The sequence below is a fragment of the Amblyomma mixtum genome, chromosome 2 (assembly GCF_055824585.1).
Source record: "Amblyomma mixtum isolate Tamu chromosome 2, ASM5582458v1, whole genome shotgun sequence".
NCBI classification, from domain to species: Eukaryota; Metazoa; Arthropoda; class Arachnida; order Ixodida; family Ixodidae; genus Amblyomma; species Amblyomma mixtum.
In genome coordinates, this window is record NC_143013.1 from 257,966,792 (window position 1) to 257,992,461 (window position 25,670).

At 45.2% G+C, this 25,670-nt stretch overlaps 1 protein-coding gene and 1 long non-coding RNA gene across 8 annotated transcripts; one reads left to right on the forward strand and one right to left on the reverse strand.

Moving 5' to 3' along the window:
- Nucleotides 1-2,736: 2,736 nt before the first annotated feature.
- Nucleotides 2,737-24,370, forward strand: LOC149363668 (uncharacterized). Of its 4 annotated transcripts, XR_016289094.1 has the most exons (5): nucleotides 17,784-21,713; nucleotides 21,856-21,963; nucleotides 22,144-22,279; nucleotides 22,793-23,013; nucleotides 23,386-24,370. XR_016289094.1 is itself a non-coding variant. In XM_089573640.1 (4 exons), the coding sequence occupies exons 1-4, from the start codon at nucleotides 7,915-7,917 to the stop codon at nucleotides 22,828-22,830; spliced, it is 318 nt and encodes a 105-aa protein (XP_089429766.1). In that variant the 5' UTR covers nucleotides 2,737-7,914; the 3' UTR covers nucleotides 22,831-24,370. The 4 variants fall into 4 exon arrangements, 3 of the variants coding, with proteins under 3 accessions (XP_089429766.1, XP_089429764.1, XP_089429765.1); XM_089573640.1 differs by lacking the exon at nucleotides 17,784-21,713 and adding an exon at nucleotides 2,737-7,950 and having other exon boundaries at nucleotides 22,793-24,370; XM_089573638.1 differs by having other exon boundaries at nucleotides 22,793-24,370.
- Nucleotides 12,282-18,999, reverse strand: LOC149363669 (uncharacterized). 4 transcript variants are annotated; one of them, XR_016289098.1, is made up of 4 exons: nucleotides 18,493-18,883; nucleotides 16,388-16,714; nucleotides 14,470-14,555; nucleotides 12,282-14,393 (listed from the first exon to the last, which is right to left on the reverse strand). It is a non-coding gene; the product is annotated as an uncharacterized LOC149363669 (long non-coding RNA). The 4 variants fall into 4 exon arrangements; XR_016289097.1 differs by lacking the exon at nucleotides 12,282-14,393 and adding an exon at nucleotides 18,902-18,999 and having other exon boundaries at nucleotides 14,400-14,555; nucleotides 18,493-18,679; XR_016289095.1 differs by lacking the exon at nucleotides 14,470-14,555 and having other exon boundaries at nucleotides 18,493-18,880.
- Nucleotides 24,371-25,670: the final 1,300 nt, after the last annotated feature.

Genomic DNA, 25,670 nt, shown 5'->3' on the forward strand with positions numbered 1-25,670 from the left:
AAATGCATCGTTTCTGACGATCGTTGGCAAATACCGAGTTCCTGATAGAAGTGATGACTGCGATGCAAGCAAATTTCATCCCATATCGGTTTTGTGCTGCTGCTACCTGGTGCGGTTCGCCTGCCGTCTGCTAGCTCTGTTGCTGAAGACGTCGTGGAAATCGAACATATCTTTTATTGTGGGACGAGTTCACAGTAAAGGGGTGCCGAGCGGAGCACGTTTCTGAGCGCTGGCCAGTCCCGAAGCGCCCTCAGCTGCGGAGTCGGTCGTGAAACCAGCTCAGGCCTAGCGACGACTAGGGCAGTCTGGGACCAGCGCGCAGGTCGTCGCCCGGCGTTGCCGCAGGCAGTGTCGTTGCCGAAAGATCAACTTTCAGTACAGTCATGCTGTCGTATCTCGAATCTAGGAAGCATCCTTACTGGTAGCATGGCTGTTTTGTGCGGACGTGAAGTACGCCGTGCCTGCCAGTCGGTCGGCCAGCCTGGATACCGTCTGCCGACGTCATAAAAGCGAGCTAAGGAGTGTTCTTGACGTAAATAATAAACCATGGTACAAGAAATGTGAAAAAAGTGTCATTTTTGAGGATCGCTGACCAATACTGAGCTGCTGGTAGAGGTAACAACGGTGATATGAGCAATTTTCTTGCCAGAACCGCCTCGCAGCTGCCGCTGGCCCGACGTTGGGGTCCGGCTCGCCTGGCGCCCGCTAGCTCCGCTGCCGAAAGCGTCGAGGAGATTGACCATACTATTATTTTATTGTGAGATGATGCTGTTGACACTAAAGCTATTTGTGAAAAGTATTCCTTTTATTATAGCGCAGGCGACTACCGAAGCGCCGGCCGCTTGCGAAACAGGCTATAGGCCTAGCGACGACCACGGCAGCCAGCCAGGCAGCAGCAGAGCTCGTCGCCCGGAGCGCCCGCGAGCGGTGCCGTTGCCAAAAGCTCCCAACATAAGCAGGCATGCTTTGTCGCTGCTCGAGTATAGCTGGCAGTTCTGATAACAAGGCGATTTTGTCTTTTCTTGTGATATTTGTACACCAACCCAAGCAGCGCTCAGGTACTGCTGCACGGCGGCGAAGTGTGACACCGGTTGTGGGCGCAGCGCAGTGATGCTTACTGGCATTTTCCAAAGTGCTTCGCATCCTCACGCGAACCCGCGAAGGCGATATTAGCGTGCGATAAAAAAAAAAAAGTTGATGTCCTCACTCATTGGATTCAGATCCGTCAGAATCCGAGCTGCTGGTACTAGACATGCTGTTGTTTTTTTTCATGCGCTGGTCAGCACGTGTGTGAGAAAGCAGACGATGCAGCAGTAGGTGCGTCACAACTTTTGTGGACCCACGTGACCAAGCGAAGTAGTTGATCTTCCCCCTCTGTGACGTCACTGTCCAACTCGGCGTTCCGAAACCGAAACCGAAAATCGTTCACCTAAAAATGCGATAATAAATTATTCACTGTGAATATATGAATCTCTGAGTGTGTATCATGCTTCCTGGAGCCATAAGAAACGTTTGAAACTAAGAACGCCCGAACCACAAATTTGGTGTCTCCACCCCTTTAAGTGTGCAAGACACAACACTTTTAACATCGGTGGAATATCAGCATCTGAAATATTCATGGAGCAGGAAAAGTTGTCCATCTCGGCAGCTAGAAGTATCTCTGACGAGGTTGCGCTGCCGCATCCCCCCTCTAAATTTCTATCTGCACAGATCTGGTTTGGCGCTATCTCCCCTCTGTGCATTTTGCCGTGAGCCTGAATCTATCGATCATTTTTGGCTCCATTGTCGTCGTTTCACCTCTTTGAGAAGAAGACTGCTGGAGTTGCCCTTACAGCAACTTGGCCTCAGTTTGAGCAGCCCACACTTGCTATCATTTGGTGCCACCACACTTGGGTTCAGCCACAGGTCTGTTTGTGACGCTGTTCAAAATTTCTTGCTGGAATCTCATCGACTACCTTGCTAAAGCTTTCAGTATTTTCTTTTTATGCTTCATTTTTTCTTTATTCTTTTCGAATTATTCTCTTTTCTCTCTTTCTCTCTCTCTCTCCAATCCAATCTCCTTTATATATATATATATATTATGATTATTATTATCATTATTATTATTTGTTTTTAGTTTTGTTGATTTTTTTTTTCATCCTCTCCGTGCCCTTTTTGTGGTAGACTCCCCCGGTGTTCCTCTCCCGTGTGCTTTCCTTTTGCCTTTACTACGTACAGGTGAATACCAACCTTTTCCACCCGATTCTTGGCCGATCCCCAGAGTGGGTATGTGCCATTCTGTCGTAGGCTACAACAACAACAACAACATCTTCAACGCGCACTGACATCGCACAGCACACGGGCGCCTTTTACGTTTCGCCTCCATCGAAACGAAGCCGCCGCGGTCCTGTTCGAAGCCGTGTACTCCGGCTCAGTAGATTAACCAGTGAACCGTCGCGGCGGTTACATGGTATGCGCATACGCCATATGTTGTTTGGATCATCATCATCATCAAGGCTGTGTTGTGCAGCCATCCATGTGTGCACTGTGCAGCCGTACAGCTCATCGTGGCGTAAGGCTAAATGGAGGAAGACGATCCTCATGTCACGTGACTTTTAATGACGTCATTCCAAAATGGCGTTTGTTTAGGTACATTTCTGGGTACTTTTTGTTGCAAAATTAGGTAAAAATGGCGTCGCAAAATTTTGAAACGTCCCTAGCCATAGTTCCTAGGCCGCTGGCGTCTCCACGGTTGCCACGGTGACCATCGCTGTCATCGCCAACGCCACGGTGGTTTGTTGACATGGCTGCGATGGCTGTTTACCGCGCGGTGCATTGACGTGTGGAGTAAGTGCTGCCGTGAAAGTCATCAAAGGTTGGTGCAATGGCGAGTAATATTGACCGCGCTAACGTCCGGACTTGTACCCCAGTGCCCTAGTGTTGTCTTTATTATGGAAGTTTGCAGTGCGACCCAGCCGTGGTATGATATCGGAAGCCCCTTGGCGGTGCTTGACTGAATTTGACGTCACTTCAGTTCTCTTCGGCACCTTTCGGTATTGTATCTCGTGTTTGAACATTGCCTCCTCTAGAAGGAGGCAGTGGTTTGAAGCATTGGATGAGTGTCGAAAATTATGTTTCCTTGTGTTGCGTGTAACTGATTCTGACCTGTACGTACTGATAGGATGAGCTCGTATGCATAAAAATGGTGGGTACTGCGAGCCATTTGGCAGTTGCGGTGCATATATGCTATGTTCCTGGAGTCCTGCATGTGTGCCCACCGGCGACAAGCTATGCTAAAAAAAAAAATTTTAATGCGGAAGGAAGGCGGACTGGACGTACACGCTAGCCATTGAAAGGACAACACATCTTCCGTCTTAATGTTTAATATGCCTGCAGTGTCTACCCACAAACTAGCCAAGCTGTAATGGATTACTTCGCGTTGACACCCATGTTGCGCAAAGCACGCGGTAGGCCACAGCTGCTTTGTACGACGCCGTAGCGTTGCTCACGACGCATCGTGCCACATGAACTATGGTACGCCGCTTTCTTCGCTGGTAGGCGTTTAGCAAATGTCGTAGTATGGTCACACCACCGAACCTTTGAATATCTAGAAAGCTGCTTTTCTTTTATCTATTTGGTGAAGTGTTTTTATACTCATCAAGTAGAACGTGTGCTTCTTGGTGTATTTCTTTTAACGTTCAGCATTGGAATAAAGCCAGACAAGGCCGAAACTTGTTTTGCTTGCTCTGTCATTTCTGTAATGGTTTGTGATGAAGTGGGAGGCTTGACTTAGGCTTTCAGCATCCGCGTAGCCAGTGTGGCCCTTGGGTTTGTTTGGGAACGATGTTGGGTTATTGCAGCGTAAGTAAAACACAACACAGAGAGAAACGTAAACACTCCGGATGATCAGTTTCTTGCACTTTCTGTGTGTTACATTTTCTGAGCTTCAATTTCTAGACGCCATGAATGCATTCCAAATTTCACAGCTGTTTTTTCTGCTGCAGCAGTTAGTAAAAACATTGACTGATAGGCAAGTTGGTATGACATAATAAGGCAAAAACAGCAGACCTGCATAAGGAAGATGCTGTGTCTTGTCTCATCTTCCTTGATCCTTGTGCAGGTGCAGTGTTTTAGCCTTATTAGTAAAAGTATGTTGTACAGGGACGTTGGATGCCATGCATGCCATAATGCGCTGCATTAACTTTGTGCTAGCATTTGTAGCTAGAAGGGTTTCTTTTTGACATTAGCATTGTATAAGTGAATATAATTTGTGCGCATACATGAATAGCATGCTGGCTTGGCCTTATGTAGGCGACTGCATCATTACGAAGTGTATGAGGTGTCACATTAATTGCACGCCTGCTTTTACTGCACGTTGCCAGTTTTGAGGGGAACATCTGTTTTGTGTGGAGTCAGCAGTGACTAGGCAAGCGACCTTTAAATGCAAATAAGCTTGCTCCATAGATGGCAGCTCTGTGGGGCAATGGACACACACAAAAAAAAAGAGTAGCCATGACCTTTCAATATAAAGTGAAGAAGCAGCATAAACCAAACATCAACACGCCATGCATGTGACATGCTTCTCTGCATACAGTGAAGAGCTTAAAAATGCATGAAATGTAAACATGGCTTGTCTGCTTATATTTGGTTGTTCCTTTTAGAGGGAAGCATTTTGACAAATTTTTCTCTGGTTTATGGCAAACGTCTAAAGGAGTGTGGGATTTCAGTAAGGAAACATTTACAGTTGGCCACATAAGTTTGAAGTATTCAAATTAGAAGGTCTGAAAAAGCTCTGTGCCTTTTCTTTCTAGCTGCATTCTAATTTTCATTCTTCGCTTGCCATGCTGCTGAATGGGTGGGTCTGCTGGTTCCTGAATTACTGTTTTTGTAATGTGCACAGTCAGAACATGTGTATATCACGAGTATGAGGCAACATATTTAAAAGCACAATGTGAAAAGAGCTTGTGGATGCATTTTTGAAGGTTGGCAGCTCAGTTCGCTGATATGTATAGGTGCTTTTTATATTGTCAAGGCCCATTAGGTATTAAAGGAGTAGAGACAACAAAATTTTAGTTGTTTCTTTCGGTTAGAATGATGCGCAGTACAGCTGCATGGATTGCGACGACAAGAGGCGATATATTTATAATTGCATTTTTTCTCTCGCACTGCTTTAGCTTAAACAACCGAAAGACGACTGTGATGTCAGGGATGTGTTCAGGTCATGTGAGGCATACCAAGACAGCAGTATTGTTGCAGCTTTGTTCATTGTTATTTGCATCAACTCGTACACAAACCTGTCTAAGAGTTGGAGTCACATAAAGTGAACAGGCAGCGATTATATCTCTTTTTGCATGCCTCATGTGACCTGAACATGTATCTGACTTCAGAGCAGTCATTCGGCTGTTAAAAACCGAAACCAGATGACACGAGAAAAAAAAATTAAATTGTAAATTATTTAGCTGACAAAGTTAAAATCCACATGGTGGCTTGTGTACAGCATTGCCTAGTGCATCACTGTAAAGAGAAATGTGTATCCAAAAATTTGGTTTCTCTACTCCATTAAAGATGTGGCCCATGACATGTTTGTGGCAGACCTTTGAGTTCATCATTCTTTTATGAGAGTTGTGAAACTGGCTCACTAGAGTGTAGCATATCAGGAGTCAGTGTTACTGGAGTACTCTGACCTCATGGTGATTAAAATAGAAGAAAACTAGTTGAGTCCACAAAGAATGAGGTGCTCCTTTCAGAAGCAGAGCTGCTGTGAAGAATGTTGTATGAAAAGACAACCATCAGCTCTTTGCTACATTTCAGTTTATTATTTTCTTGAAGACCTAGTAACGGGTATTACAGAAATGATAAGAGGTACGTTACAGAGCACGACAAGGGGTGACTAATAAAATTTTTGTAGGGGTCTATAGAATTTTGTCTCCATCGAAATGCGACCGCCACAGCCGGGATCGAACCCACATCTTTCGGGTCAGCAGCCAAGCACCATAACCTCTGAGGCACCGCGGCGGCCAGTGATTTTCTATTACTGGCCCTCGGTACGGTGGGTTCACGGTTTTGCGGTAGAAATGTTATTGGTGTATGCCTGTTGTGTGTATATTGGCTGAATATTTTTGTTCAAAGTAGTGCAAAATTTGTGAGTTCTTTTTTCTCTTAGAATCCACAATTCATACTGTGGCAGCTGTTACACTTGTATGACACGTTGATAAAACTAGCCAAAAATTATAAGCTTAAGCGTGTAGCAAACCAAGAAGGGCATGGGACTATTATAGTAATTTAGATGGAGTGGGGAAGTTGTCTATCGTTAATTTTTAGATTGCAGATATAGTAAAAGTAGACGATACCTAGGCAACATGTAAGACATAAAGCAGAGACCTGGACTTTTGGTTGCTTATAATGTGGTCAGCCGTTGCCCCGCTGCAATGGCTGAGTGGTTAGGGTGCCCGCTGCTGTTCCCAAGGACGGGTTCGATCCCAGTTGCGGCAGCTGCCTATCAGTGGAGGCGAAATGCTAGGCGCCTGTGTACTGAGTGACATCAGTGCTCGATAAAGAGCCCCATGTGGTCAAAATTAATCCGTAGCGCTGCACTATGGCGTTCCTCATAACCCATGTTGCCTTCGGACATTAAACCCCATATTCTATACCATACCATAACTTTGACGTGTTCTGTGTGCTTGACCATTTAAGCTGCAGTAATTGCTGAGCACTTGTTGAGTTTTCATGAGTATTTTTATGTGCAAATGCACAATGTGTGACGGGGTGCATATCGATAATTACGTATGCATGGCACTCATGCTAAGACTGGCGTGCATGTGAATATTTGTGTCCATCGTGTAAATAAACGGAAGTTGCATGAATAGTGAACTAAATGTAGTGTCAAAATGTCTGTGAAGAAAAAATTCTCATGTTTGCATGTGCTGTTGAGTCATTTTGATTGTAATGGCAAGCGTGGTTACGTTCAAGATTGCAGCAATATCTCGGCACATTATGATTTTGAATGGTAAAATTTTGTCTGTCTTGCATCCGTTGCAGTTTCAAGTAAGGTGGACGCACACAGTTTCAACATTGCTGCCAACATGATTTGTGTGAATGGCTTTGGCACTGTTGGGAGTAAGGCTTCTAGTCCATCTGAAGTGCTCTGATGAAAAATACCTTTTATAATGGTACTTGTGGTTCTTTCATGTCATTAAAACTAAACTCAAATAATAAATAATGTGAGTTTGAGCTGCATAAGTGAAAGTTATGTGACCGCTTTGTTCATGACAGTACATTTGGTTCGGTTCAATCCGCTACAATGATAGAAGACCATTCTGCTTTGAAACAGCAAATTGACATGCATTCAAACTTGGGATGAGCAACAAGAGAGAAAGCGTGCATATTGTTGACGATGCAATGTTGACCCTTAAGTGCGCCTGTTACGTTTTCAGTTTTCTTGCCTTAATTTTCTTATGGTCGCACTGGTATAGAAAACTGCCAAAAAATAGTCGCACGTCCTAGCTTTAGTCAAAACCAAGGAGAAGAAAACATGCATAGTTATATTTTTGTTTTATTTTTATGAATCAATTTTATTGGCGTTTCCTTTGAATGAGTGTGTTGATTTTCGTCAACTGCATAAACGACTTTCTTATTTATGTTGCAATTTTTAACGTCTAATGCTTTTTTTTATAGTTTATTGCTGGTTTCGGCTATTTGTATATACTTTTCTTTGAGGGAACGCGCGATGATGATGATGCTAGCGCTCTTACAGCGCCCCCTACAGTCAGTTAGCAAAGAAGGCAAAGAAGAAAAAAACAACATGGCGGTTGTTTACGTACGTTCGAATCGCGGTCCGCGGCTGTTGCGAGTGAAGTATTCGTCGGTGTCTCGTCTTTGTGGCGTGTGTAGTTCTTTAAATTTGCCCCTTTTTTGTTTGTGACCAGTAGACCGCCGATGGAATGCGTGTTTACTTCCCATGCGTCCCTAAAGGTGAGTGAGCAGGACGCAAGCCCGCGCCATCCAGTACTGGCGTCCCTGATCTGGGTGTTTCCAGCTCATTCTGGAAAATATCTGTGCATATAACTCTTGTTATAATCATCACGATGCAGTGCGTGGGCTGTGATATGTCGTCGCATTGACTTTCTCGTGATGCAAGGGCTGGAGAACATTGCAGCATGTCGTTTCCAGCCCGCCTTCGATCCTTCAAGACACTGATCTGGACACCGAATGGCGACAGTACCAGTTGACGACTGTTATGGGTGCGAGGTGGCGTAGATCTGCTAGATCACAGAGAGAAGCAATTGCCGGCAGAATAATCGCAAGACTAACCCACCTGTGGCTCGCAACCACCTCAGTGGACTGAAAAATGCTCGGGACAGAGCGAAGCAATAAAGCTGCACGGTGCGAACGCTATAGGTACGTTGCTTACGTCTCATGTAGTACCTATCTGAATTAAATGTTCTGGAATGCACTGGCAGTGTGTACTTCTGCTCTTGAGACCGAGTCGTCCTTCATGGCGCAGAAAGAGTGCACTGAACGCATGTGCATACGCTGGGCGGCGCACCTTAAAAATAAAATTGTTTCCATGTTCACTGCATGTTTTCAAAGGCACATGAGTTCTAAGGTAATCCTCTGAGTTCACGTTCTGTTGGTATAGTCATATTTGGTCTGTGCAATCAATGACTCTGTGCCCACATACTGTCAAAAAGCAAGATTTGTCAGATCTTTGTCAGCCAGAGATGATGTGCTGGCATGCATAAATTAATATATAGCATCGTAATAGTGTGACACTGAACACATTATTAAGATGTAATAGCAAGTAATTTCGATGTTTGTGTAGACCAGTGTATTTGCCTTCATTGAAAAAGATATTCAAGAAAGTGTTTTGGTGTTCGTATGAGGCGGGACAGAACTTGTGTACTAAGTATGTGATAGCCAAGTGCTCAGGGCGAAATGTCACCTATCACTGCCTCTCGCCGGGGCAGGTGGCTCTCTGGAATTCTTTACTTCAGCATACTGCAAAACTAAAATATGTGAAGAGCTGCGCTCAAATTTCGCTTTACCGACTGTAGTTATTGGCTGTCGTTTTTTTTTTTTTTGCACGTGGTTTACTGCTGATACAATAACACACATGGCTCAGTCTGTGCATTGTACTGCGTGCTACTTACTACATGCAATGTGCAATGCTTCAAAAGCAAGGGTTCGGGCAAGTTGTTTGTTCTAGTTAAGGTTGGTCGCCGAACAGAAAGGGACGACACGGGAACCAGACACACAGCACCGACTGTCGAGATTTCTGTCAGTGCTGCGTGTCCGGTTCTCATGTTCATGCTGTCTTTATTTCTTTGCAGTGTGACCAACCTTAGCTTCAAAAGCAGTCTTCGCACTATGTATAGGGAGGGTGCACAGAGAGGGCCTGGTAATAAGCGTGTCCACTTCGTGCTCGTGTCTGTGTACAGCACCTGGTGCTAACTGCTCGCTATACTGCACATTTAAATTTAGGTGCCAAATGTACTTCCTTGTGATGCAGTGTGTGCACACCAGGGAATGATCTCGCATTTTGCATGGTGCAGCGAGCACTCTTCTCCTTAACAAACTGTAGCTGTCTTTCAAAAATATCATTTTAGTGCATCAGCATCAGAACCCCCCCATGTTGGAATAATCCGTCGGTCTGAAGCCTCAGGTGACAGAGTGGAGGGAGTGAAATCCACCTTCACGAAATTGCAGGGAAGAGGGAAGAAGAGAGGGCGGGAGGAGGCGGTTGGCAAGCGGTTGCAAATCTGAGTCGAAGGGTGGAGAGAGTGGATGTGTCACTGATGGATGGGATTTCATCGGGTGAGTGGAGTGGGGGTGTCACGTAGCGATTGATGGTACCCATTCGTACAGTCTGACCCTGTTAGCGGCTGCTCGGTCCGGCAGGAACATAATGCTAACTTTGGCTTATGGGGTTTAACATCCCAAAGCGACTCGGGCTCTGAGGGGCGCCACAGTGGAGGAATCCAGTAATTTCGACCAACAGTGGCCCTTAACGTGCTCCGACATCGCACAGCATCTGGGCCTGTAGTGTGTCACCATCGGAATACAACTGCCGCAGCCGGGATCATACCAGCGTCTAATGGAATTTGTTTAATTTTGTCGTTACACTCACAGCAAGATTAGTCTTTCCCAAGTACAAGTTGTATTTAATGTCAGAGTCCAAAGAAGGGCAGCTTTCCAAAGCCACAGCTGGGCTTGTACGGCGTAATTAAGCAGCATTAACATCCTTTAGAATCAACGTGTTTGTACTATGATTACACAATGGACACAGTATTTATTAAGGCAAACAATGGCAGCGTATATATGCCTGCAAATGTTTACATCAAGAATAGTATCTGCTAGCTTATTAAAAATATATCATTTATAAAATGACCGTCCAACTTCTCAGAAGTACCAAATCTGTGGAGAAATACAAATTGCAGATTGCCAATATGCCTAGGAAAATACATTTTGGCTGTCAAAAAAGGATTAGGAGCACTTTATTATTACGCGAGGATTGTGGAAAGATGGGTCGGGTCACACCCAATAGTGCAAAACATGAACCCTTGGAAAAGATGAGAAGTTGTGGCGCCTATGCACTCATATGCTGTGCATAATGGGCTGCCTTGCATTACCATAACCTGTCCAGGTAGACTGCCACAAGTCAATGAAAATATCCGATATATACAACCGCAGTTTTCAGTTAGGTACACATTTTATTGTGACATTCTTAATCTAGCTGGCAGGCTATCGCCAGCCCGAGGTGAATGTGACGTGCAGGATGAAACGGGTGCCATATGTGGATACTGGAGTAAATGTGATGTGATGAGCCTTGGGAGCATTCCTCTTCACATGGCACCAGGCAGTCTTGCGGCCACATAATACGGCTGGCAGTGCTTCATTCTGTAACCTGTAATACTGCAGTTACTTGCATCATGGATGCAGTTTCTTGTGGGAAAAAATTAGAATGGTAAGTTTGGTGCATTTATTACATGGTGTGGTCAGTTGAACTTTCCCCAGATTTTGATGATTGATGTAGGGAAAGCATTTATTATGCAAATGCATCCATTATTTAAGTAAATATGGTGTACAAAAACCTGGCATGGAAACAGAAATCAGCATCTGCAGGATTGAAACAAATTCCTAACAACTTTGCCGCAGCACCATACCCATGACTGCCAAACCACATTTTAGCCCCTAGCCTTTCACTCTACACTGTCCTTAATCTGTTCATTCCCAATGGGCCAGACATGAGGCCGTATGGCACTCGGGTATCCGTATCTGCCTATATGGACATGCCACGTTGTCTACTACACAGCTTTTTAAACACTTGTAGCAACAGTGTCAGTTTTCTCAGAAGCATGAAACTTTGTTACGATTAGTTTTATGACACACCCAGCACATTAACAGGCATTCTAGCCAAATTATAATTTCGTTGCAGTTGGGCTTTGAAGCATTTTTCATTAATGAGTAAAAAGGAAATGACATTAACTGGGCACTATGTTTCATCTAAGCTGCCTTGTATTGAAGAAGTGTAGCTTGTTGGGCCAGTTGGTGCATGGTAAGTAGAACACCAGCGAAAAGGACGCATTCACAAGGAGGAGAAGCGTTGTCCTGTGCACTTCTCCTCTTTGTGAATGCGTCCTTTTCGCTGGTTTTCTACATATCTAAGCTGCCTTCTCGACAAATAGGGGCATTTTAGAATTTCTAGGCAACAAAGTTGGCACAGTGTTCCCATCACACAACAGAAGGCTCATTGCTTGGAAGGCTGGTGGAGAGACACTGTAAGAGCCAAGCAAGTTCATTTATGAAGTGCTTTATCATGCGAGGGAAGGCTATTCACGGCTGTTTCTATCATGGCAAAATAAGTTCGTGTCACAAATTGCACCTGCAATGTTCTGAAAAATGAGTAATACTGTTTTTCTGTTGCAGCAGTATTCTCTTTGCAAAATAAGATGAATAGTAGTTTTGCGCTGCAGCTTTCAGTGTGCAAGATGACAGCTACGGCTTAGCCTTTTGTCAAGAATACTTTTTTCTCATATGCATTGCAGAACTGTAGAACCACATATTGTCAACTGTCCTAAAAGGCAAGGTGTGTTGCGGGGCGAGTTGGTTGGGGTACATCTTGAGAAAAACAGCGCTTGCAGACAAAGGACCAGAACGAGAAGGACACACAACTGCGCTGTTTTTTTTTTCTTTGTGTCCTTCTTGTTCTGGTCCTTTGTCTGCAAACGCTGTTTTTCTCAAGATGTCCTAAAAGGGCGGTGCACTGTGACAGCACGACGCAACAAAGAGGAATGCAGCATGGAGCGACACTTCATACTAATTTTATTGAAGAGCGCATGCCTCTCTGAGTGCATCACATGCAGACAAAATGAAATCAAGCAGGGATGACGAAGAAATAAAATTATAGTGAATGCAAGGCAGGTATGAACAAGAAAATGAGTGCACTAATTTCCCAAAGATGAAAAATGTTTGCCAATTGTCAGAAGTTCTCTGTTCAGCAGTGCCAGAGAGGGCGTACTCACACAAGCAGATTCTGAGTAGGGAATGAGGGGCCTGAAATATCTCAATTTCTTAATTGTCGGGTTTAACATTCGGGAGTGACACATGGGCTATGAGGGACACCATAATGGAGGTCTCTGGATTAATTTACACCACCTAGGGCCCTTTAATGCACGCTGACTTTGCACAGCACATGGCCATCTTTGTATTTTGCCTCCACTGAAATGTGGAGGCACCACAGCCTTCAATCAAACCCACAGCCTTCGGGTAAGCAGTATAAGAATGCCAGAGCCACTGAGGCGCCGTGGCGGGATGAGTTCTCCATTCCTAGGAGGAAAGTTTCGGGAAAAAGGAATGACTAGAAAAGAAATACCTAGTGTACCCTCAATGGTGCTGCTTGATATGGGATGTGATGGCGCACCTTTCTCATGACGATGTGGGCTTCAAGAAAATTAGCAAATGGCATTCCTCTTCCCTGCTGTGTCTTGAGCTTGCTATGCTAAAGCACTTTGTCAGAATAGCCCGCCAACTAGCTCATAACATAATTCTAATCCCTCACCTGAAATCTGCCAGCTTCAGCTGGCAGGGCCTACAAACGCCAGCACAGTCGGATGCTACTTTCTGGCTGCTCTGCATCTGGCACGAGTGTAGCTCCATTATAGTAACAGCATGCATGTGCTTGCACATGCGTTGCATGGTCAACACGTACATGTGTACATGTTGTGGCAAGCCTCGCACTGCTCACAATGAAGCTCGCAGCCACTGCACGATTTGCTCGTTCTTTCCACTGTGTGCTTGAAGTTCACCAAACTTTGTGACTTTACATGCCACTGGCCATCTCCCACTCTCTCAGTACTGCACTTAGAAAGCTCAATCCCCACTTTATGCTTCCTAAATAGGGCAGATTTGCGGTGGTCTGCTCCTCCTTTGACACCTGTTGACACCTTTGTAAAGTTTTTCGGATGTGAAATTGAAGAGTACTTTGATTAATGTATCCAATCACCCATTTACCTTGCCACCAAAGTGAGAGTACTTCAGTGCCTTGACTCCAAGTGATTATTTGTTGTTAATCCAATGTACTGCCGATAGCAGTAAGCCCACTGACATGCCCTCTTTGCGTATGTTTTCTCAAAATTTCTGATGAAGCCAAAGGCAATTAAGCTGATGCTCTTTGGAGTGGATACCAAGAAGTGCAGGGAGCAACTGTTGAGACTCAGTCTCATCTGTCCACTTCATCAGAGTGTGCAGCATGTCCCTTGTTGTACTCCTGCAGTCCTTGTTTGTGACTGTATTCAGGTGCGTGCTCCAGTTGTGTAGCACCTGCCAGCTGCAAAGCAGTCGACTCGTCAAGGGACCCATCACCTGCTCCCATGCACTGCCATAAACAGGGGCATCATCAGACATAAATGCCTGACATGGTATTGTGTTTTTTCTTTGATGGCCTCGAAAAACCTCACCACAGTGCCCGTGTTCACCCTTTTTGAAATCAAGTAGGCACACGGGATACCAAAGGCATCTTGAGAAATTGTGAGCAGGGTTGTCAGTTGGAGTTAGTACTTATTTATGCCATGGGTGGAGTCAGTGCACAGTTTCGCTGCCCCCAATTCATAAAGGAGCTCTCGTTGTGGGAACGTCATTAATGCTAGCTCAAAGTCACCATCATGACTGTTGGGGTCACCCTTCTTCCTGTAATACAACAGTGGCGACTCATTTTTTGCCCTCATTTCTTCGACCCATAATTCAACACTCTTAAAATCGTCTGGATCTCTCTGCTCTGTTTTTCCAATCCTAAACTTATCTGCAATGTTACGGAGGTCCTTAGTGGTCACAAGTTGCATCCGTGGGCTTGATCCACTTGTGCCTGCTCGGATGTTTGTGCACAATGGTTTTTTCTGGCATTCCTTCTGCTAACCGGCCTGAAAATGGTACAGAAAAAAACTGTTAACATCTCTGGTTCATCTGCCTACAGCCATGTAATAAAGTGACAAATACTTCTGGTCGGATTCCTTCGTCTTCCACTTTGTTCCTTTTCACAGGTGACACACAGTTCATCTTACTTTCATTTCACTTTTGTGGCACTGCAAAGCACACAACAAAATGGTTGTTTCAAAGCCAGATGGGCTTTATTTTTATGAGCTTGAGTGTTTAAACTTGCATACTGCAATGCAAAACAGGGAAGTTATATACAGCGTGTTATAAATGCGGAATATAACAGCACTGAAAATGTGGACAAGAAAAGAATAAGGACATGTGCTTCTCATCCTGTCCCATTTCATTCTGCATATTCAAAAAATGCACCGATTCGCCTGACAGCAACCTTTAAAGGAGTAGAGACACCAAATTTTTGAACGCGAACTTTGTTTCTTTGGACTTGTGCACAAGACAATAGTGTGCACGAGTCACAATGTAGAATTCACTTACGCCAGGTGAATAATTTCTAAGTGAATATTTTTCTCATGCTGTTTCAGTTTCAACACCTGAATGACTGCTGCTAAGTCAGAGACAATTGGAGGGCATGCCAGTCATACATAAACTGAAATATAAATGCTGCTTGTTCATTTTTTTTTTTTGCGATTTCAACTCTTGTGCAGGCTTGTGTTTTATGTTAGTGGTTTTTGAGGAAAGGAAATGGTGCAGTAACTGCCTCAACCATGCCATGAAGGAAAGAAGGAGTGAAAGAAGCAAGAGAGAAAGGTGCTGTAGTGGAGGGCTCCGTAATAATTTCGACCGCCTGGGGATCTTTGGGCACTGACACTGCGCAGCACGTGGGCACCTCTTGCCTCCATCGAAACTCAGCTGCCGCAGCCGGGTTCTAACCCGGGTACTCCAGCTTAGTAGCTGAACACTCAAACCACAGCCGTTCCTGCGAGCGTTACTGATGAAGTGCCAAAACAGCCAAATAATTCTAATTAATGAAAGTTCACTGCAGACGATCTGTCTTATGAGAAAAAACATGGCCCTTATACAACCATTAGACTGGTGGCGTTGCTTTGATCAGCAACAAAATGCCTACGCTTTTGACAGGCAGCCAAAAAAAGAGGCTAGCATCGAGTGCAACTGTCAGTCATTCAAGACACGTTTCATAGAGCTCAAGCCGACTTCTTACGGATGAAGTTCAACGTCAGCCGATTGAGCGACAGACCTAGGATAGTCAATGAAACCAGCAGAAAAACAAAAGAACAGACATTGGAGTAGTTCAGTGCTAAACGACATTCCTAATTATGTTCAGTTCGAAAGACTGGACCCCTTCCACAAAGCATCTCTAAACTAAACGGCATGAAGTTCGTACAGACTGTGCTGTGCATGCAATGTGCCGTGGATCAATTGTTTTTCACCCTTCGATGCGACCAAGTAGGCTCAAGTGAATTGCACTACAGTCAGATACAACTCGAGAACGAAGTGGCAGATGGCCCTTAAAGAAGACCCCCCCAGTCAATGGCGTCAGCTGATTTTCATCAGTTAACCCAATTAAAGCCATAACTAATCCCCTTTCATCTGCCACCCTCCTGCAGTGCTACCCCCTAGGATTAACCATGACATCATGAGAATCGGTCGACGCCATTGGATGGCAGGCTTCCTTTGAGGGGCATTGGCCACTGGGTTCTTAAGCTGTGCCCTACTATAACTTCTTCCGCCCCCTCGTTTTGTGGGACATGCCTTCTCCCACTTTACAATAGGCATTTTCGTGTTGTCCCACCTCTTTTGTGCCATAGATGCATCGCAGAAGAATAAAAATCATTGAAATGATCACTCGAGTTAATGAGCAATATCTTCCCCCTAAAATACATTTCTATTGCACTTTCGTCTCCCATTTATGAAAGGTTGGTGGAGTGTAGCTTCTAAACGTTTTCACATTCCGGTACAGTCAACACAGCATGCACAAATGCTTTGTACAAGAGGAGTGGCTAACCTGCAAGCCCTCTGGCATCATCCTGGGACAGCCTTTGGTGGCAGGCCTCATTGAAGTGTCCGTAGTGTTTCTTTTGAAACACTACATATACCTTGCCCTCTTTCTCCATGACCTCTAGAGTAGCAAAGCAGTGTTTGCTGATTTTGCAGCTTCCTTGCCCCTTTTCCTGCCTTTGGCACTGTTCTATAGGAAGCTCTTCGTACGAGCCGGAATGGTGGCAGTGCAGGTAGCGTTTAAAAACCCTTGGTGCACATTCCTTCTTTCCTGTAGAAGCTATAAAATGGCAGCAAGTTTTGCTTTCTTCTCCGTCTTTCCAGGCGCAAAATCCTGAAACAGAAAGATTGTAAACATAACTAAGCACTCCACATGGTATTAGTTAATTATTAGTGTGAAAGCACAATTCCGAACGGTAAACCCCGAGCAAGATCCTGCGATGTGTATGTGGGTTTGTGCCAAGAGCATAGCAACGGCGACATAGCAACCACAGCCTCACAGCAGCATTGCAACATAGTTATGACACGATGCCAACATATGATGTTAAGTCCATGACCACTCATGACTAAAAAAATTTTTAAAAATTGAGGCGTGAACAAAGGTGGGCTCCATTTTGATAAAAACGTGTACACAATGATAGCACATGAATAACGGCATAAGGCATCCTTAGAAAGCCAACAGTAAAGTAACAAGACAAGGCAATGTTCATGAAATTCTGCTTTTGCATGTTTATAACATTTCGGCAAAACTTCTCTGTCAATTTTTTGTGTATCACACTACTTTCATTTTTTGAAAAGCAAGGCCAAATTAAATTTTGTACTTTTTACATACACTAATGAAAAATGCATGTGCTATGGAGTGGGCACATATACAGTACTCTCGCACTACTACTGGCGCTCTGCCTCTGCCAAGTGCGCATGACAATCACAGATTTAGCTTCACATTTTTAGCCTTTTGCCTGCAGTGCAGAACTGCATTTCCCAGCTTTTTTATTGTTAAAAATTTATCAGTCATTCGCTTACTGTTTTTTCCTGCTATAGTGCATGGGGAACAATTTTTGGAGAAAATTATTAAGTTCAGGTTAAGTTATTACACGGACTGTTACATGGAAGTATTTCAATTTTACTACACCCTGCAAAAACTCATTCCTGCACAGCAACCTTTTACATGGCCCTGTCCTTTGACCACACATTCAGGTCAGCGCTGTTGACTTCTAAAGGCAGAACAATGCTGGGCATTCTTCCTACACACTTCTGCATGTTGCGATTGCCATGGCTTCAGCGCTGCTAAGCCAGTGCATGCCGCGACAATGTTGTGTGTCCTATCGAGACATTGCAGATGCCTGCAACAAAGCATAAGCAAGGCCTGTAGCAGCGAGTCTGCTTCAAGGACGTTTTTTTCCTGCAGTGGCCACTTTAAATATGAAAGAGAGTGCACTGCTTGTCACTTTGCTTATGGAGGAGCTAGGACACCAAAAAAAAATTCTGCAGACACACATAAGACTGCTTACCAGCGAGAATGCCAAAGCATTAAAGTGCACAGTCATGCTATGTTGCAGAATGACGAGTCATGAGTGCAAGGCATGACTACGCAACTTTGTACAAACTCTGCACACCTTATGTTACTAGTAAAGTGCTGAGTCATGCTACACTTCAGAATGATTAGGAGTCAAAACTATGACTACCTAAACTTTGTACAAACTATACACCTTACATTACAAATAAGTGCAAAATGACTATGACAAGTCATGGCTTTCAAAGGTTATAGTACGTTACGTTTCACATTTCACTCGAATGCCCGCAAAGGCTACCTCTGCAGATCTGTCGCACTAGACCAAGCCCATTGAAATCTTCATTGTTCCTTTAAAAAACGTGCATGTCATCGCTAAGTTTTTGTGCACAAAACCACGTGCAAGTTTCCCCAGGTGAGTGTAAGCCCGTAAATAAAAAAAAAAAAGAACGCGCTTTGTGTTTACAAACTTAAAATGCGCGCACTCGAAAAGTCAATAAACTGCAACTTTTCAATCGGTAATCTAAGCGCGCGACTGCATCCCGCTTTGGCCCTTTATTGCTTTAATCACAGCGTGCGTGCATGCAGACTTCGTTTCTTACCTTTATTAGAGTCGAAGACTAGATTCTCCACCTCTTCCTCGAAGTCGTGGTGCCGTCGCAGGTCACGAAGGGCGACAAAATGCTTCGGACGTAAGTCGCACAGGAACGGCCGTGCCTTACTACATGTTGTTGTGACTGGGAGAAGGATGCATGGGCCTGCCTACTGGCTGGAGCCGAGCCACCACCGCTGCCGCGTGCAGATAGAGGAGAGATCAGAGGAAAGAGAAGAAGAAAAGACGCGTCGCAGCAACAACCGCGTCCTTCCCCATAAATATCCTTGATGGGTGTTTTTAAATTACTAGTATTGAAGAACGCCTTGTCGCAAACCGCTGAAGCAACGCCATCGCACGTGTCCGTCTCCATGCTCAAGGCAAAAAAATTAAAAAAAACAAGCGAGCAAGAAATGCACCTTGGGATATTGAGCAAGGATTTTCAAGAAGAGTTGAGATTTTCCCTGTCGGTTGAAGCGCAGTGTTCCCCAAAAGTCCCCACAGAGTGACGTAGAGTAGAGCAGTGACGTCTGGGGCGCGATTACGAGTTTTCGTCTCAATTTTGAGACTCTGACGTCAAAATGACGACACCGCAAGATGCGAACGCGAAGACAACCAATCAGCGGTGGCCAGTGAAGTCCCTAGCTAGGGGCTTTAGCGGCTAGTAGCAGGGCTCCACCCAGGAAGCATTTAGTTGCGCAATAGGGGACCGTATGCAAACGTTTTGCTGTAAACAAGCCGTTAACAAAATGAACAATGTTTTATTTTCCCAACAAACTATGTTTCAAACCTAACAACATTAAGCAAAACAAGAAGCGTCCTCAGTTCTGCAATTAAGTTTGCTCTTCAGTCACTTTTGCTGCCGCGAGGGTGCACTGACGCTGGAAAAGCGTCGGCTAGGTGGCGTGAGCTGCCGCCTGATTCAAAGGATTCAGCTACATTCAGCCTTATCCCTCCACCCACATATTCACCCATCGTAAACATGGCAGCCAGAAAAAAAATCAGCTGATTCGACGGCTGTCCTCTTTTTTTACACATTACGCAGAATCAAAGTACTGCGCAAACGTCTGAAGTGCGCGGAAAAATCTGTTTAAAGGCAGTGATTGCTACGAGCCTGCCGAGATCAATTTGCAAGGAGCGCTTGGCTCGAAAACCGGCGAAGGCAGCTTTAAGGCAAGTTCACACTGGCAAGTTGCAATCGTCGCGCTAGTATTCTAGGCGACCGATTTCGGTCAATTAGTTACGGTTTGCGAAGCACATGTAAAGCGGAGAGGGAGCGTAATAAATCGATTTAAGCCTGTCGCGCGACCTCCGCGACTCGCCAGTGTGAACTCACCTTGCTGCTATTGATGGCAAATGTGCTCCAAGGGCGATGCGTGATTCTATTTATTTTTGTTCAGAAAATACCCGGCGACCATGAATAATCACACTGCAGCAACTGCCGACATACGGAAGCAGACCGGTGCAGCTGCTGGGAGCTTGCAATCTCACTGCGGGAATTAAGGCCGGCACGCGCCCGGTCACTGCGCCAACAATCACTCACGACGCCTCGTAACCAACACATGCCGCCCGCTTCGGGTTAAGCACTTGACATTCGTGTTGGTGTTGTTGCCGTTCCGTTCGGATGATGCTCGGATGACGCCGCCGGGGATACTGCGGTGGCGAAAGTTTATGCGAAGCAAGTCCTCCTTCGCCGCCGCCTTGTCTTGGGGGTCTCGCCGGAAAGCGCGCACCTTCTGCGACTTAACTTTGACAGTGGTCTCCGCAACTCACCGCAAACACTTGCTCACAGTCGGTTGGGCTACGCCGACGTTTACTTCATTTCCGACGGTGTCTTGAAACCCACCGGCGGCGAAGGCGCGCACAGGCACTTGCCGCTCCACTGACCGCGCACTCACCCGCACACCTCCAAGTTCAACGGCGAGTTCGTCGCACAGCCGTTATGCTCCTTCCTATGTCAAAACGTCGAAACAACTCGTCCGGCACGTCAAAACCGTCTTCATGCACCCTCTTACACCGCTGCTCGCGCGGCCACCGGCCATGTAAACAACCGCCATTTTCTGTCTCGAGCGGTTTGAGACCACTCGTTCCAGTCTCAAAAAATCGTCTCAATCGGCTCGCATAATTAGGCAAGCAACGTCACCACTTCTGGCGCACTTCTGACGTCGGCCGGTGACGCAAAAAACCAATATGGCCGCTGGTCACGACCGACCAATAGGAACGGGGCAAATGAGACACTTTTTGAGACACTTTCCGATTGAGACGATTTTGAGCAACTCGTAATCGCGCCCCAGTTCTCGGTTGGCCAATCGCAACGAGGATCACCTTCCTCTGAATACGCCCTCCGCTCATCGTGCGCGAGTACTTTCGTTTCTTGATGTGCTCTGTATTTTTTGTGCGGAGCAGAATAGGATATTCAAGTTAATACGCGTTCCGGGTGAAGTTTGACGACGCTGTTTGCTACATTCAGCCTCAATGTGCGCCTCTCACAGCCGCGGTACTCAGACCTACTGCCTTATCCGATCAGTCCGATCTCCTCGATGTAGACAGCGGCAAAAACGGTTCAGTCCCGCAGCACCAACAGAGGTCGAGACACCGCTGTCATCGCCTCCTCCTCGGCAAAAACTGTTCAACACCGCAGCGCCAAGAGAGGCATTGCCTCCTCCTCCATGTATACTACGGCGAAAACGGTTCAGCCCCGCAGCTCCAACAAAGGTTGAGACACCGCTGGCATCGCCTCCTTTAGCATCACTGACTCCTCTGGTCTTGGTTGCTAGTGTGTTCGATGGGACGGCGGGCCCCGAGCCCGAAGCGGGCGGCAGCCGACCGTACGCGACACGCGTCGACACTGCAGCTACTGCAGTTAATGCAAAAAAATTTACAAGACTATGCGATGTCCTGGGCTGTCCTAACAGCCGAGCGGAGTCTCGGGACGGCAGTACTGCTGCTGCTAGGGAATTGTATCACAAAGTGCCGGCAGATGAGCCCCGGCGGACAGCTTGGCTGAGTGCTGTGCCCCTGCGAAAAGCGAAAGGCAGGATATCTCAGTACGCGAAAGTGTGCTCGCTCCACTTTCATCCTGGCGACTACGTGACAAATCCATCCTTGTCCGAGTCGTTCGGCATTTCCTGGAAGCGTCGCAAGTTATCCCGCGATGCCGTGCCGTCCATACAGCCGGCAATAGGGACGAGTGAGCCACAGCTGTCTCTGCAGCAAGAAAGCAGCAGTCCTGTGAGTGCTGTACTGCTATTTCTTCGGCTATAAAGAACAGACCAACGGCGTGGATCCGACTGGCGCTGCTGGTCTTATTTCCACTGCTCGTGTATCAATCTCATTCGTGAAACTTATGATGTGAATTTTGTTGCTCTCGTAGGACGTGGCTTCTTCGGCTGTACAAGACAGCGCCTCTTCTGTCCAGAAAAACGTTGACAAAACAGATGAAGCCGCTATATCTATTGCAAGCCTTGTAGAGGTATGCATGGTATGTACTAGGTGCTGTGTCATTAATCAAACTTCTCATGATGCAAAGTATACTGCGCGAGCATTACCAGGCATTGCCATTCGGTTTCTTTTGCCAAGTCGTGCATTCTGCGTTTAAAAATCGTGCTTAACGAAAATGAAGCGGAACTGGAATATCACAAGGTTTTGTTACCTCCTACAGGTGCCCACAACTGCTGTGCAAAGCTTTGGAACACAGACAGAGGTTGATGTTCGACATGAGGCTGCAGTACAGACATCCGTTCTTAGCATCGGGCGTGATGTATCTGTGCAAGTTTGTCTTCGTGGCCGGAGCGCGGGTAAGCTCGGGTGGTTATAACAGCAAAATGATGTTATGAGATGCAAGCTGGGTTTTTGCTATGTATGCTTATTATTTTATGTTTACATTGTTACTGATGTAGAGCGGACAGCTGTGAGGTTACTGCAGTGTGCAGAGCACCTTTACTGTACAAAGCATACTCCACCAGTCCGCCATTTTTAAATGGAACCTGGAGGTTCCATTTAAGAATAGCCTAAACATTGAATGAATGAAGAGCAAATGGTTAAGGCAGGTGAAGTAGGATAAATGCATGCAAATGCCCAGACGTTTTAGTTTGCACTCCATTACATGCATACTCACAGGCTGAAGTAAATCCTATACTAGCAAAGTTATAATTGGTTGTGGGTGTGTAATATCACTATAGTCTAGTCTATTCTTCACTAGCAATATGAACTCCCTCAGCACATAATGTATTTGGCATTTGTTAATCACATGCTGCTTAGTGTCTTTTATGTTGCTCCGGTAACCTTTCTTAATCGTTTCTATATTTCAGGAGTACAGGTGAACCTTTTGCTGAAGGACACAAGTTAGACTGTGTGAGCTGCTGTTCAAGAGGTGCAACTCGCATCGACACCTGTCAAGCCCATGGCCTTCATATTCAGGAGGAGTGTAGCTATATTTGGTGCCACCTTATGTCTTGCCTGCGCATTGAAGAAGTAATGACTGTGCCCTCATGTATGCTCCAAATGACTCATGTTGGGCAATGGATGATTGGTAAGTACAGTAAGCTTTCGTAAAGGAAGGCATACCGTTTTAGACACCTATTCAGGTTCTGCTGTTGTCTGCCTATAAAGACGGCTGTTTCAGAAACCTGTGTGCCTGTCACAGATGTTCCTTTATGGCTGCTTGTGATAATGCCAGTAGGTGTAATGTCCAGACAGCTCTACTAAAGGCTTGGACAAGCTCCCAAGAAGCTTTCAAAACAATAATGGTAGCACGTGGTATTGTTAACACTTTGTGGGCAGTTCATTCGTTTTTGTTGACGCTGTTGATCGGTGTATGTCAACTCGCATAAAGAAGCAGTTCGACAGGGTGCACCATTGTGTCATTAAGTTTTTGGCTCGACAAACATCATTATATTTGCAGGGATAGCATTGTTAAAGGATACACAGAGAACAGCAGCTACCGCCTTGTCTTTGCACCTACCTCATGTTGCTGCTCAAAGTACACCTGATATCTCTGCTGCTCCTGCCAAGTGAAGCAAGTTGGCTCTCGACCAAACATTGCTACATGAACTGGATGCCCCAATGGTCACTTGGATACCTGATCAAGCTAGCCATTCTGGTTTGAAGTAAGCCAAAACACAAAAATGCAACTGCCCTGGTTTTTCTGATGTCATCTCTTGAAACAAAACTCTGAGGTTGGTGTAGACGATGAAAATTAAAGCTGTCGGGTTTTAAAGCGACAGCGTTAAGGGTGTCGGGATTGTGAGTGAACTGCCCACTGTGGTAGGTGGCAGTTAAATTAATGATTGGTCATGAGAGGTTGCTCGGGAAGAACAGCCTGGGTCTCGCCAGCCTTACAGGTGGGTGTGTTTGAAACAACTTTCCTTTGGGGCAGTGGTGCATCGCTTAACCGGTGCAGCAATGCAACAGAAGTGGTATGAGGTTTTCTAGCAATCTATGAAAGTAAAGAAGGGAATGACCAATTGCACATATGTAGGCATTTGCCCATTAATGCTATTACATTGTACCTTTGGCAGAGCTTAGTGTCCCCTTCAGTTTTTATGATCTGAAGGCGTACGTCTTCCCTGCTGTCAACATAGCAGACAACCTGCCATTTTTCACTTACCTAAATGTCTGTTTATAACTATCGTGAATAAGGAAAGTAAACTATGTGAACTTATGCAGCCACACTGGTGTGTCTAGTGTTCTTGCAACTAGTGTAGCTAACTAATCTTCAGGAAATGTAAGTTCAGCTGGGTCTTTCTGGGCCTTTCAAATTCAGATGCTATGTTGGTGAACTCACGGGTCCAAATCAGCAGGAAAGGAAATGGAAGAAGGTGCTTGTGACACAATTGACCAAGAAGAACTCTAGTTTGGGCTAGTTGGTTCATGATTCAACAGGAAAATGGCGCAAAAGACGTGGACAAAAGAGAGAAACACGACGGATGGCGCTGGTCCTGTCGTGTTTGTCTCTTCTGTCCACATCTTTTGCGCCGTTTTCCTGTTGGAACATAATTGACGGAACCCAACAGTCACCGAAACCAAGGAGTATGAATAAACTGGCTTATCATTCATTAGACCAGGAGAAAGAAAAAAGACAAAATTTTGACTGCACCAAAATGTAGGATGATCTGAGAAGAAGACCAAAAAAAAAATTCTGCTGACATCTCTAGCCAACAATTACATGAAACAGTGTAGGGACAAACGCTAACTTGACCTGGCTACGACAGATTTTCTGGCATATTAATTTTCGTGCGTCAAAGTCATTACCATTTGTTAAACCCATCAGGATGCTTTACAGGGTATTAGGTAAAGGTATGGAATAAATGCAGTACACTTGGAATGAGGTTAAGTACAGCTTATGTTTGGGCTAGTGGGTTGACCATTGGAAGCATTTGTGGGCGCTGCATAGTGGTGACTAGACAAATAGGACAAGCAACACGGTTAGGTGCACAGTACCATCTGAAGGGTTATTCTTCACTTGAAGTAAAGGAAGAAGTAGCAAATACATAAGCACCGAGAGATATGGATAGTAGAAGCAAATTGATTGCAATGTGATCACTGAATAGAGAACCAGATGAGATCGGTATATTGCCTCATGTCTGTGTGGAGACTGCAGCTGCACACAGCACTTCTATGGATATGGTGACCAACATCAATGAGAGACAGAAGCTTTAGTACCAATAGTGACCGCACAGTCTTTGAGCACCTCTTGCCTGGCTGTCTGTTGGTTGGAAAAGTTATGTTCTCACATAACTTTTCCAGGAACTTGCAATGGGCTCCATAACTATCTTCAATTTTCTGGCAGAAACTTTCCCATAGCCTATGAAAGTTGAAGGTGAATATATACCATTATTATCCAGTAGTCTTTCACTTTTCCGTGCACAGTTGAGCACTGGAAACTGAATTCCCAGAATAACCTGCTCACTATCATTATACTCATTTTTATGGGCAATTGATGCCCCATGATGTGTGGTGTAGAGAGTTGTGCTGTATTTATTGTGTCATTTATATTTTATTTTATTGCACCTTGTGTTATATTGTAAGTATTGTATTTCTTATGTTATTTTTGTTACCTGCATTGCATCCTATTGTATTGTGTGCATTCCACTCTTATTTCATACACTTGGTATAGCCTTACTAGGGGCGGCAGCACATATGTAATAAATCCAATATGGCGTCTCTCATAGCCTTAGTCGCTTTGGG